Source organism: Podarcis cretensis (assembly GCF_951804945.1).
Source record: "Podarcis cretensis genome assembly, chromosome: 10".
NCBI classification, from domain to species: domain Eukaryota; kingdom Metazoa; phylum Chordata; class Lepidosauria; order Squamata; family Lacertidae; genus Podarcis; species Podarcis cretensis.
This window is the reverse complement of record NC_137179.1, coordinates 6,161,056-6,173,109: the sequence shown is the minus strand read 5'-3', so window position 1 is coordinate 6,173,109 and position 12,054 is coordinate 6,161,056. Positions and strand designations below refer to the sequence as shown.

Sequence of the window (12,054 nt, the reverse complement as noted above, 5' to 3'; positions counted from 1 at the left end):
ACAAAACTAAAGCAGCATTCATGTGCATGGTGCAGCTTTACTCTGTCCCTGCCCCACCAAGCTTACCAGTTAAAACGGGTAGGGAGCCTGGATTCCTCCAGGCATTGTTGGGACTACAGTTCTTCATCCCAGACCCTGCAAGCAGAGGCAAGCGGGAGTCAGGAGAAACGCAGGCTATCCACCCCGATTTAAAACACATGATGCAACTGGGGCATGGCTAGGGAGTCGGGGGGATTCATATAAATTTGGTCCACTTGCAGACCTTTTTGCCTGGTGCTTCATCCTTGTGAAGAGAGACCATCATTCACAAGTAATAGACCTCCATCATTGTGCAGAGCTCTGCAGAGTCCAGGAGGACCTAGGGGGCTTGCAGGCTATAAATCAGTGCAGGAGACAACAGGAAGTTGTGGGGGAGAGATGGCGTAAATTAGAAAGGCATGTGTTATTTCAGCTTCATGTATCGAACCTTGTCATGCTTGAACATGAAGCCTAAGGGGTGATTCCAGAGGCTTCATGGAAGAAGGTAGGTTCTTGAGGGAATTGAAGGGGGGTGGCGGTGTGGAATGTGTCCTAGAACAGGGCAGTTCTGCACCCTGCAGAACTAATTGGGCCCACCAGAACTTACACACTTCCCCTGTGAGGCTGTTCTGGTCAGGCCACGCCCACCTGCTCTACATCTGATGACATCAGGGGCAGGGCAGGTAATGGTACAGCTGGGGGACCAATGAGAGTTTGCAGGCACCACTGATCAGTTGATTGGCAGCACCTGCAAAGCCCTAGACTCACAGTGCTTTGGAAACGGCAACAATCAACTAATTGGTGGGCCCTCGTGGTGCTCTGTGCATGGCACTTTGCAAGCCCTGACCCGCTCACTCAGTAACAGTCTGGCTTTTGCATCTAGCACTCTGGAGCAGGATTTGAGTAGGTGTTCTGGAACCACAAAGTAGTACCTTCCAGTAGCACCTTAAAGACCAACTAAGTTAGTTCTTGGTATGAGCTTTCGTGTGCATGCACACTTCTTCAGATACCACTTCAGATAAGATTCTTATCTGAAGAAGTGTGCATGCACACAAAAGCTCATACCAAGAACTAACTTAGTTGGTCTTTAAGGTGCTACTGGGAGGAATTTTTTAATTTTGTTTTGACTATGGCAGACCAACACGGCTACCTATCTGTAACACAAAGTAGTAGGTAGCTTGATTACTTAGTTAGCTTACACACAGGATTTGTGTCGCCCTCTTGGAACGTCGGGCCCCTTATATTTGCAGCTGATGCTAGATTCTCAAGTTGCTACAATGGATTTATTCTCAATCTGTAATTCTGAAGCAAGGCTGCTGAAAAAGTTCGTTTTTGCCTTCAGTATCCTAAATAGGCAGATTTTCCTTGGAGCAAATCTGGCTTAATTGGCATAAAATGGCTTCTGGTTGCATTAGTCTGCAGATCATCTGATAGGCTTTTCTCTAATTTGAAAGGCTCAGGGGTGGGGTGGACAAAGCTTCTAAACCGGAGGGCTGTCATACCAGACGCTCCTGGCTTGGTACTGCCAAGCACTGCACTCCCGTATAGGCAGAGCAGCAAGGAGCCCGTCAAATCCAAATTCTGGAACTAACTTGCATAAATATGAAACTTGCATAGGTTTCTCATCTTGTCTTTTCAGCAGCTTTCATTTGCAGAATGTTTATTTTCATCATATTGAAGGGCTCTAAGGCTAAGCCATGTCCTTCCCTCGATTTATTTGTGACAATTAACCACCCCACTCATATTAAATACCAAGCCATACAACAGAATATGAAATGTCACAGAAACAACAAAGAATAATAACAAAACAGCTGACACATCAAAGGATATTTCAGTAAATGAATTGGCCCCTTAGCATAAAAAGGTGTTCAGGCAGTGAGGACATCTGTTGAAGCTTTGCTGGAAGGGACTCCCATAGCTTGGGATGGGTAGCTGGCTCCTAGGTGAATAATAATACCTGACTTTTAGGTGGTTAATAATAATAATAATTTATTATTTATACCCCACCCATCTGGCTGGGTTTCCCCAGCCACTCTGGGTGGCTTCCAACAGAATATTAAAATACAATAGTCTATTAAACATTAAAAGCTTCCCTAAACAGGGCTGCCTGTGAGGGAACCGCCAGAAGGGCCTCAGAGTTGGACCTCATTGTCCGGGCAGAACGATGGGGGTGGAGATGCTCCTTCACGTATACTTAACCAGGGTTGTTTAGGGCTTTAAAGGTCAGCACCAACACTTTGAATTGTGCTCGGAAACGTACTGGGAGCCAGTGTGAAGCCTCTTGTGCTTCTGAAACATGGATGATTTCCCAGTGGTCCTCTGGCTGGTCTTGGTGATGGAGCAATCCTTAAGGTGTCCTGACCCAGGTTGTTCAGGGCTTTGTATATTAATACAAGAACCTCAAAGCTAGCCTGGTGGTGCCTGGGTAGCCAGTGCAGATTTTCGCAGAGGTGCCCCATCCTGTCAGCTGCCTGCCCCATCAGCAGCCAAGCTGATGCATTCAGCACCAGCTGGAACTTCCGGTCCCAAGTTATGTAGAGCACAGTCTCGAGGTTACCTATGCATGCGCTGCAGGGCACAAGTGGTCCCGATCCAATTGTAGCTGGTATGCAGCTGAAGCTGGTAAAAGGTACGTACTCCTACAGCAGCAGTGCATCCAGGAGTGCCCCCAAGATTCCCAGGATGACATCTGGGACTAGGGATGGAGAGCTGATATGCAGGACAATTGGGTGGACTCAGCTGAGCTAGAAGTCTTTGCCTGGGGACCCTCTGCATGCTCTTAAGCACTCAGTTGACTTTCTCAGTTGACAGACCTTCCTGCAGGCATAACCACAGTCCTAACCACACAACCTCTTGTCTTCAAAGCTGTACAAAAGGTTTAGCCTGCCGGGAACTCCACCGGAGTCCATGGGCCGAGGAAGAGACTGGAATGTGGACCTGATCCCCAAGTTCCTTATGGCAAATGGTGAGTGGCTGGCATCTTCCTTGGTGGCCTTCTCTAAAACGTCAGGTTTCTTCCCTTTATTTTAATGCCATAAATACCTGAATAGGTTGCTCTCCTCTGCATGCCAGTCTTCCAGCACCCCTCCCCAGAGTTAGATATTAGTGCCTCCCTTTAGGTTTATCCCTTTTCAGACAGTACTGGGACCCAGTTAACTTATAGGCACTACTTCCAAGTAGGGCTGGGTGATATATCAGTATATTGTCCCAAACCAGTTTGAAGTCCATATCGTGATACTGGTTTCATGATTTTTGACTTGGCAATATATTGCAAATCAGTGTGCGTGTATGTGTGCTTTACAAAAATCACAAAGTGGGAAAAACCATGAAGCCAGCCAATGTTTCTCTTGATTTCTGCAGCCCCTGTTAACTCAGCCAGCTCAGCTCTTCCCTCCCCGGCAGCGAATCACAAAAGCAGGCACCAGCAAAAATGACGCAGGAATAACCGTGAAGCCAACCAGTGTGTCTACATAGCTCCATCCTTATTTCAGATATCGTGATATATTGATATATTGCAATGTTTAGCTGGTGATATAACATGACGTTGGCAACCATATATTGCTCAGAATTACTGTTCAACTGTACACCGTTCCACCCTTATTTCAGACATTGTGATATATCAATATATCGCAATGTTTAGCTGGCAATATATTGTGATATTGAAGACCAGCTATTGCCCACCCCTACTTCCAAGTTGGTTGTCCTAGGGATGCACTGCCATAGCTTGCATATTTGCATAGTGTCTGTGTTAGAATGGGCAGTATATATCCTTATATAATCAGAGCCACCACCTTATGGCCTTTTCCAAAGGAGTACAGAGATGCTTATTTGTGTGGGCTGCCGCAGGCAGAGTGCCTCACTGTGTCATCCATCCTCGGAGAAGTCTGGTCCTGGCCGAAAACACAGATCACTTCTCCATTACAAGCCTAGTTAGGCTCCTAGCTGCTGTGGAGACTAGCCTGGCCCTGAGTGCACTGCAACCACCATGGTTGCTAGGTGGCCTGCAGCCCAAATAAAAAAAATAATAAAAAATAATAATAATTATTTATACCCCACCCTCTCCGGCCAGAGCCGGGCTCAGGGCAGCTAACACCAGTAAAATTACAGTAAAATCATAATGGGACCAATTTAAAATACAGGTTAAAATGCAATTTAAAATGCAGCCTCATTTTAGAAGTAGCCCGTAGATCAAGGACCATAAGGGAAGGAAAACATAAGGGTCAGATGGAGTCCAAACCAAAGGCCAGGCAGAACAGCTCTGTCTTGCAGGCTCTGTGGAAAGATGTCAAGTCCCGCAGGGCCCTAGTCTCTGGTGACAGAGCATTCCACCAAGTCGGGGCCAGTACTGAAAAGGCCCTGGCCCTAGTTGAGACCAATCTAACCACCTTGCGACCTGGGACCTCCAAAATGTTGTCATTTGTGGACCTTAAGGTCCTCCGTGGGGCATGCCAGGAGAAGCGGTCCCGCAGGTACGTGGGTCCTTGGCCGCATAGGGCTTTAAATTTTTCTAGCTGGCCATGACTGTTTATTTAAAGCAGGAGCAGGAAACAGCTGTGGCTCTCCAGCTGTTTTTGGACTCCAGCTCCTATCAGAATGAGCCAGGAAGCTAAATGTCAGGAATGATGATTTGGGGGGCTACTGGTCCCCCATCTCTGAATTAAGCTAAATCCAGGGCTTAATCACTTAATCTGCAGGGCTGGGTTTTGTTTTGTTTTTACAAAAAAAGAGCATGCCGAGACCTTCGGTTCTCTTAGTCCTAAAACTGTCAAGTGTACTGTAGCTGAAGTTCCAGAATCCTGTGCAACTCTAGCACATGTAGTTTTGTAAGCAGTGCCAACAACCGTATACCATATTTTTCGCTCCATAAGACACACCTAGTTTTTAGAGGAGGAAAAGGAAAAAAAAAATTATTCTGAATCAAATGAGGTGACACAGGAACCGGAGCAAGAAGAGGAGACGCCGGGACAGGAGCTGTGTAAGCGGCTCTTTCTCTGCTTGCTTTACAGCTAGGCAGGAGGAGGGGCGGACGAGAGCCATGGCTCCCGTCTGTCCCTCCTTGCTCCTCCTGCCTCGCTGTAAAGCAAGCAGAGCAAGAGCTGTTTACATTCTCTACGCGGCTCTTGCTTGTCTTGCTTTAAAGCAAGCAAAGCGAGAGCCACGCAGAGCGTGTCAGAGGCTCTCACCTTTTCTTGTTTTAGCGAGCCAGGAGGAGGGGTGGCTCCCGTCCGTCCCTCCTCTCACTTCGCTGTAAAGCGAGCAGAGTTTAGAACCGCTGACATGCTCTATGTGGCTCTTGCTCTGCTTGATTTACAGCGAGCCGGGAGGAGCAAGGAGGGGCGGACAGGAGCCATGGCTCTCGTCCGCCCCTCCTCCCGACTTGCTGTATACATGGTTTGAATACATGGTTTGACTGGTCATCCAGGGTCTTTAAATGTATCTTCTTCACTTGTGTCGCCTCCAGCTGACTCGTATTCATTAAACTTGCTTTGGTTTCAGGCCAGCTGGTCAAGATGTTGCTGTACACAGAAGTCACTCGTTACCTGGACTTCAAAGTGATTGAAGGAAGCTTCGTCTACAAGGGAGGAAAGATTTACAAAGTCCCTTCAACTGAGGCAGAAGCCCTGGCATCCAGTAAGGAGATGGAGCTTTCACAGTACTCTTCTGGCTTTCCCCACCAGAGTTCTAAGATACGGAGTCCAAAATTATTGCGCTCAAACTTCTTGTGCTCCTCAGAAATTTTTGAGGGATATGCACCGGAGCTTTGTTCAAAAGTGTAGAACAAATTAGTACAAAAGACCGAGTCTGGTTTTAACTTATAAGCACTAAACTGAATTTGCAGTGCTTGAATTCACTGGTACAGCTTCACCATAAATGGATGGATCTGTGTGACAGATTCTTATTTATTTATAAAAAATATTTATATGCTTCTGTACCATAAGAATATACCAACTGAATATATGAGAACTTTATGTCTATGCAGGCTAGCTGAAGTATTCCTAGCGTGCCATGTTTAAGAATAATGCTTTTTTCACTTCTTACAACATAGAAAACAGGGATGAGTTCAAAGGTCTGGTTCTCATTCACTTTCCCAGCAATTATTAGTCAGAGGGCCCAATCTGCACTCCTTAATGCCATTCATAAACTTGGCTTATAGTGAGGCTTATAATGAAATATCTATGCTAGAACAATCACTATCTTGCATATTAATGGTTCCATAATAAATTTCAAAAAGCTTTTTGCAGTCTAACAGCACTTGTCTCAGTACTGTGACTATGGGTCACTCCTATTACATGCCTGTTCACACCTTCAAATAATTCTGAGGCTTGGGGCCTAAGAATTGGTGGTAAATCACTTGCTTTTGTTTGCATAAGGCCCCAAGTCCAGCCCCTGGCAATTAGTAACTTGAAAGCTCTCTAGTAGCAGAGCTAGGAAGGAGTACTGCCTCAGCTCTTGGGCCGCTTTTCCTCATTGGTATAGACCAGTGTTCCCCAACCTTGGGCCTCCAGCTGTTTTTGGACTACAATTCCCATCATCTTTGACCACTGGTCTTGCTAGCGAGGGATGATGGGAGTTGTAGTCCAAAAACAGCTGGAGGCCCAAGGTTGGGGAACACTGGTATAGAGTACTCAACTAGGAACGCTAATGGTCTCACTTGGTTTACGGCCCCATGCTCAGATTTGTGAGGTAAATCAGCCCGCCTTCAAATGAGGTTTATTTTTGCCCTGGTAGAAGGAATCGCTGCTCTGGAGCTTGACAATAGCAGAGCAACGCTCCTGGTCTGAAAACACACTGACATGCATTCCCAGATCAGGCCTGGCAGTTTTTGTGAGAACAGACTGTAATGGCCAAAAAAAAGGGGTGCAGATTCAGTATATTTGCAGATAGCTGCTCTTAAATTTCTGCATGTTTGCTGGTGGGCAAGGGAGAAAACCATGTGCCAAATTTAGCTGGGTGTCTTCTGAGGAGAGGTAGTTGTGGAAACCAAACTGGAGAAGGCCCGACAGTGCCTGAGTTTCGATGCTTACCTAAACTGTAGCAGTGTTGCTGCTGAAATGCAAGTCCAGTAACTTATCCCAGGTTGGTGCTGAAACCCCCCCTCTTGTGGATCCAGAAGAAGTTTGCAGCCTAACTTTCGGACAAGGTTCTGTTTTCTGACCTGTCTCCTTGTTTTGTAGGTCTGATGGGCTTGTTTGAAAAAAGGCGCTTCCGGAAATTCTTGGTGTACGTTGCCAACTTTGATGAGAACGATGCCCGCACTTTCGAAGGTGTTGATCCCAAGAAGAACACGATGCGTGATGTGTACAAGAAGTTTGACCTGGGCCAGGATGTCATAGATTTCACAGGCCACGCCCTTGCACTGTACAGAACTGATGAGTAAGTGGCAGAGAGAGAGAGAGAGAGAGAGAGAGAGAGAGAGAGAGATGCCTGTTCTGGGTGGGGTTTCATTCTGAAGAGACAGGTGTGCAGTAGTGTGAGGGTGCTTCTTGTTCCATGGCTTACGGCTCAAGTGGCCTCCATGTCTGGAAGCCCCTTTTGCCAGCTTTGGCCAGTTCAGCAGCTGTGACTGCTACAGGATTGAGACAGCTCAGCCACAATGGCCCAACTGGACTGTTGCAATGTGCTTTATGTGGGGCTGCCCCTAAGGCTCATCCTGATATCGCAGCTGGTGTAAGATATTGCAGTCTGGCTGTTGATAGGAGCTGGTTGTTGACAACCTGGGACATTACTACTGAAGAATCTGCCCTGCTTGTCTGTACGCTTTGTTGTTGTTGTTGTTTAGTCGTTTAGTCGTGTCCGACTCTTCGTGACCCCCTGGACCAGAGCACGCCAGGCCCTCCTGTCTTCCACTGCCTCCCGCAGTTTGGTCAAACTCATGCTGGTAGCTTCGAGAACACTGTCCAACCATCTTGTCCTCTGTCGTCCCCTTCTCCTTGTGTCTGTACGCTACTGGACCAAATTGGGTTTTTTTAATATATCTTTATTAATTTAAAATAAATACATTTATGAAAAACAGACAAACATACAATCAAACAAACAAACAAATAACAGAAAAATCAAACAAACCACCACACTATAAGATATAAGAATATAATTATCATCATATATACTCCTGGTATTGAAAACAATTATAAAATTTATAGAAAAGAAATTTAAAACTCACTTCCAGTTAATCTCACTGTACTTTGTTAACTGGACCAGATTTAAGGTTTTGCTTCAGGCCTTTGGCTGGTTAACATTCTACGGTCTTTTAAATGTGTTTTGGGGTGATGTGGTCATTGGTTTATTTTTGTTTTATTATGTATATTTTACTACGATGTGAACCGCCCTGCAGGACAGTATACAAAATTAATTAGTAATAGTAGTAGTAATGTAAAGCAAAAAAACGTACCTGAAGGACTGTCTTTCTCCATACGTTCCTGCCTCTTTTTGAGATCTGGGGGAGCATGAACAGCTGTTTGGCCAGAAGAAAGGGACCATTTAGCGTGGTAGGGCTTATATTGTGGAATTAACGACGCAGGTTTCTTTTCTGTGTTTGGGTGCCAGCTTCAAACATTTTTATTTACACCAGCTCGCACTGTCACGTGACCCAATTCTATATTCTTCTGATCTGCACTTTACAAGATTTCTCTCCCCCCCCCCAATCTAGTGGTATAGAAATGTGTAATTTTTAAAAAGTGCTCATGAGAAGCATCTTGTGTGCTAAAATTTAAGAGAGGCTTTTGTGTTCTAGCGCAGTGCGTAACTGAAGCTTGAGTTGGAGAAACATCTAAAGGAAGAGTGGAACCGATTCATTTTATGTCACAAAATTTATAAAATTTGACTGTAAAAATCCTCAAGCAGTTTACAGAAAACCGTAAACCAAAGTGGTTATTAAGAAAACTTAAAAACAACTTAAGACTTAAGTTAAAATAACAGTAGACTAAAAACATTAAGACTCTCATCACTAAACCTCTTTAGACATAGAAGTGCAGAGAAATGCACAAAGGCAGTGATCAAGCCAGGTGTCTGAAAAGCTAATCCTCATTATATAAACTCTCCTCTTCCACTCAGCTACCTAGACCAACCCTGCCAAGAAACAATCAACAGGATTAAGCTGTACAGTGAGTCTCTGGCTAGATACGGCAAAAGCCCCTACCTGTATCCCCTTTATGGCCTGGGAGAGCTACCCCAAGGATTTGCAAGGTGAGAGAACCTTTCTTTCCTTTTTCCTTTTTGGCAAGTGGCTCCACTGAATTGCCTATCCGTTCTCTGCACTCGTAGGCTTTGGGGCTCCCTTCCTTTCTGCTTCCAGGCCCCTCTTAATTTTTCTATGGAATCGACATCCAGCTGGCAAAGGAATTGTCTGCCACTGGGAGGATTTTCCCTTGGGAAATCAATGGGCAGCTGTTGCCTTTACCATGGGCCTCCTCAGCGAGAGGCTGGGTTGCGTGGGACCCGTGTGCAAAGCCAATTGCCTGACCCATAAGAGGCTTGGGGGTCTCAGTGAGTCGTGTGGCTGGAGCACACAGCCACATGCGCGGTGAAAACTGAGAGAAAGGGAATGAGTTGCTGTTAGTCCTCAGTACAGCCACTCTGTGCAACCCAAGCCCTTTATTTCTAAAGACCAAGGCATGGTATAATACCCTCCCAGCAGAGTTGCCTGCAAGCAGGGGCGTAGGAAGGGGGGGGTGTCATCTTTGAGGGGGGTCGGCACTTAGCGCGGGGCCTGACCTGCAGCACGCCTGAGTCACGCATCTCTCCTGGGAGTGATGTGGTGGCTCGGGGCCCGGCGCTGCCCAAAACGGCAGCCTGGGGCTTGCCAGGCAGACTCTGTGGGCAACTTGGCGTGCCACTCCTGTGTGCCAATCACCATACCGCCCCCATGTGGCGCCCCCCTGCGCAGCTCACCTGGCCCCCGCCGCTCTGGGTGCTGGAGCAGCTACCTACACCCCTGCCTGAGAGTAAAGGCATTGTTCCCCTTGTCTGGCTCAAATTCCTTTTCCTGGCAAACACGGGGCTTCCAAACTTATCGCAGAGTCAAAGCCTTCCAGTTCCAATAAGCCAATCTAGGAAAGAGCTTCTCCATTGCCTTTTGAGTTCAATTTTCCATACTTTGGATACACTGCCCGTGCTTTAATGGGGGGTGTGGGACCTTGTGTAGGGGGGGGGGCTGCATGCTCCTTCCATAGCCCGCCCGCCCCAGCTGTTGGCAGGACTGTGGGTCTCAGCTGCCTGAACTTGTGATCAGCTCACTTGACCAGCTGGGCATAGAATCATAGAATTGCAGGCTTGGAAGAGATCCCGAGGATCATCTAATCCAGTGTTTCTCAACCTGTGGGTCCCCAGATGTTATTGGACTACAACTCCCATCATCCCTGAGCTCTGGCCTTGCTAGCTAGGGTGATGGGAGTTGTAGTTCAACAACACCTGGGGACCCGCAGGTTGAGAAAGGCTGAATTCTAATCCAACCCCCTGCAATGCAGTAATAGGCAGCTGTTCCATACAGGGTTCGAACCCGCAACTCTGGCATCGCCGGCACCACTCTGAGCTGTGTTACTTCCTTGGCAGGTTAAGCGCTATCTATGGAGGCACCTACATGCTGAACAAACCGATTGAAGAGATCGTCATAGAAAACGGCAAAGTGGTTGGAGTGAAATCGGAAGGGGAGGTACAGTAATGCGGCTTTGTTTTTCTCTTCCGCTCAAAACGTACTTGCCATTCGCTGGCTCCTCTGCTGGGATGTGAAAACAGGGCTGAAAAGCTCCAAGGTGATAGATCTGCAGGTGCCAGTTGGGTTTTGTGCTTGAATGCAGTTATCACCCTTGGCCAAACTGGTGGCAGAATTAACACAAATGGAGTCATTTAAGTCTCACTTCTCTGGATGCCCCTGCCTCCCCCTTCTTTATAGCAGCTTGGACAAGTGGGCTGTGCCCCACAGAAACTTACGTCATGGGAATTCAAGCTTCCACAGGGTTCTTTGTTCTGCAGAAGGATACCCTGGGCTCTCTGTGCAACAGATTAACATGGCTGCTTCCCTGAAACTTTATGAAACTTCATCTGTGAACATCATGAAGCATAACTGATAGAAATTTGGGGTCATCCTTTGTGTTCCTCTTCTCCTTTCTCCCCACACCAAGTTGGGGAAGGTGCTTGTTGGCATCTATAGATGCTGGTGTTGATGTATTGCCCTGCTTAATGCTTCCCTCTGAGTAATCTTGTTGCAGCATTCCTAGCTAAGTTGAGTCTTTATTGTCAGCCGGAGAGATGTTATTGTCTTTAGGGCAGCCTTTCTTGACCTTGGGTCCCTAGATGTGGTTGGACTCCAACTTCCATTGTTTCCTAGCCAGCAGGGCCTGTGGTCAGGGATGACTGGAATTGTAGTACCAAGAACATCCAGGGACCCAAAGCTGAGAAAAAGGCTGCTTTGGTTTGAGACTGCTGAGGGCATAACTATTGATAGAAAGCACAAGCATACGTGCGCAATGCACGCACACAGAGAGAGAGAGAGAGAGAGCATTGAAAAGGCCCTAGGACATGTTGGGTGGTGAGGGAGGGTTGACTATGCGATGTCAATGCCTATCAACTGCTGTGGCAGGTGGGTGTTGCAGGAGTCAGCAGGGGGCCGGTCCACCGTCCCTCAGACCTTGTGGGGGGCCGGACTATATTTTGAAGGGGAAAAAAGAACAAATTCCTATGCCCCACAAATAACCCAGAGATGCACTTTAAATAAAAGCACACATTCTACTCATGTAAAAACACCAGGCAGGCCCCACAAATAACCCAGAGATGCACTTTAAATAAAAGCACACATTCTACTCATGTGAAAACACCAGGCAGGCCCCACAAATAACCCAGAGATGCATTTTTAATAAAAGCACACATTCTACTCATGTGAAAACACCAGGCAGGCCCCACAAATAACCCAGAGATGCATTTTTAATAAAAGCACACATTCTACTCATGTGAAAACACCAGGCAGGCCCCACAAATAACCCAGAGATGCATTTTTAATAAAAGCACACATTCTACTCATGTAAAAACACGCTGATTCCATGG

At 46.7% G+C, this 12,054-nt stretch overlaps 1 protein-coding gene and 1 long non-coding RNA gene across 2 annotated transcripts in view; both read left to right on the top strand.

Moving 5' to 3' along the window:
• LOC307225326 overlaps positions 1 to 12,054 on the top strand; it is a 325,653-nt gene that overhangs the window by 216,690 nt on the left and 96,909 nt on the right. The window lies entirely within an intron of this gene.
• GDI2 (GDP dissociation inhibitor 2) overlaps positions 1 to 12,054 on the top strand; it is a 29,704-nt gene that overhangs the window by 11,568 nt on the left and 6,082 nt on the right. Inside the window, exons 3-7 of the mRNA XM_079992817.1 lie at positions 2,884 to 2,983; positions 5,515 to 5,649; positions 7,194 to 7,392; positions 9,070 to 9,201; positions 10,567 to 10,666. Of these exons, the coding sequence (XP_079848943.1) occupies positions 2,884 to 2,983; positions 5,515 to 5,649; positions 7,194 to 7,392; positions 9,070 to 9,201; positions 10,567 to 10,666 (666 nt within the window). The remainder of the gene's footprint in view (positions 1 to 2,883; positions 2,984 to 5,514; positions 5,650 to 7,193; positions 7,393 to 9,069; positions 9,202 to 10,566; positions 10,667 to 12,054) is intronic.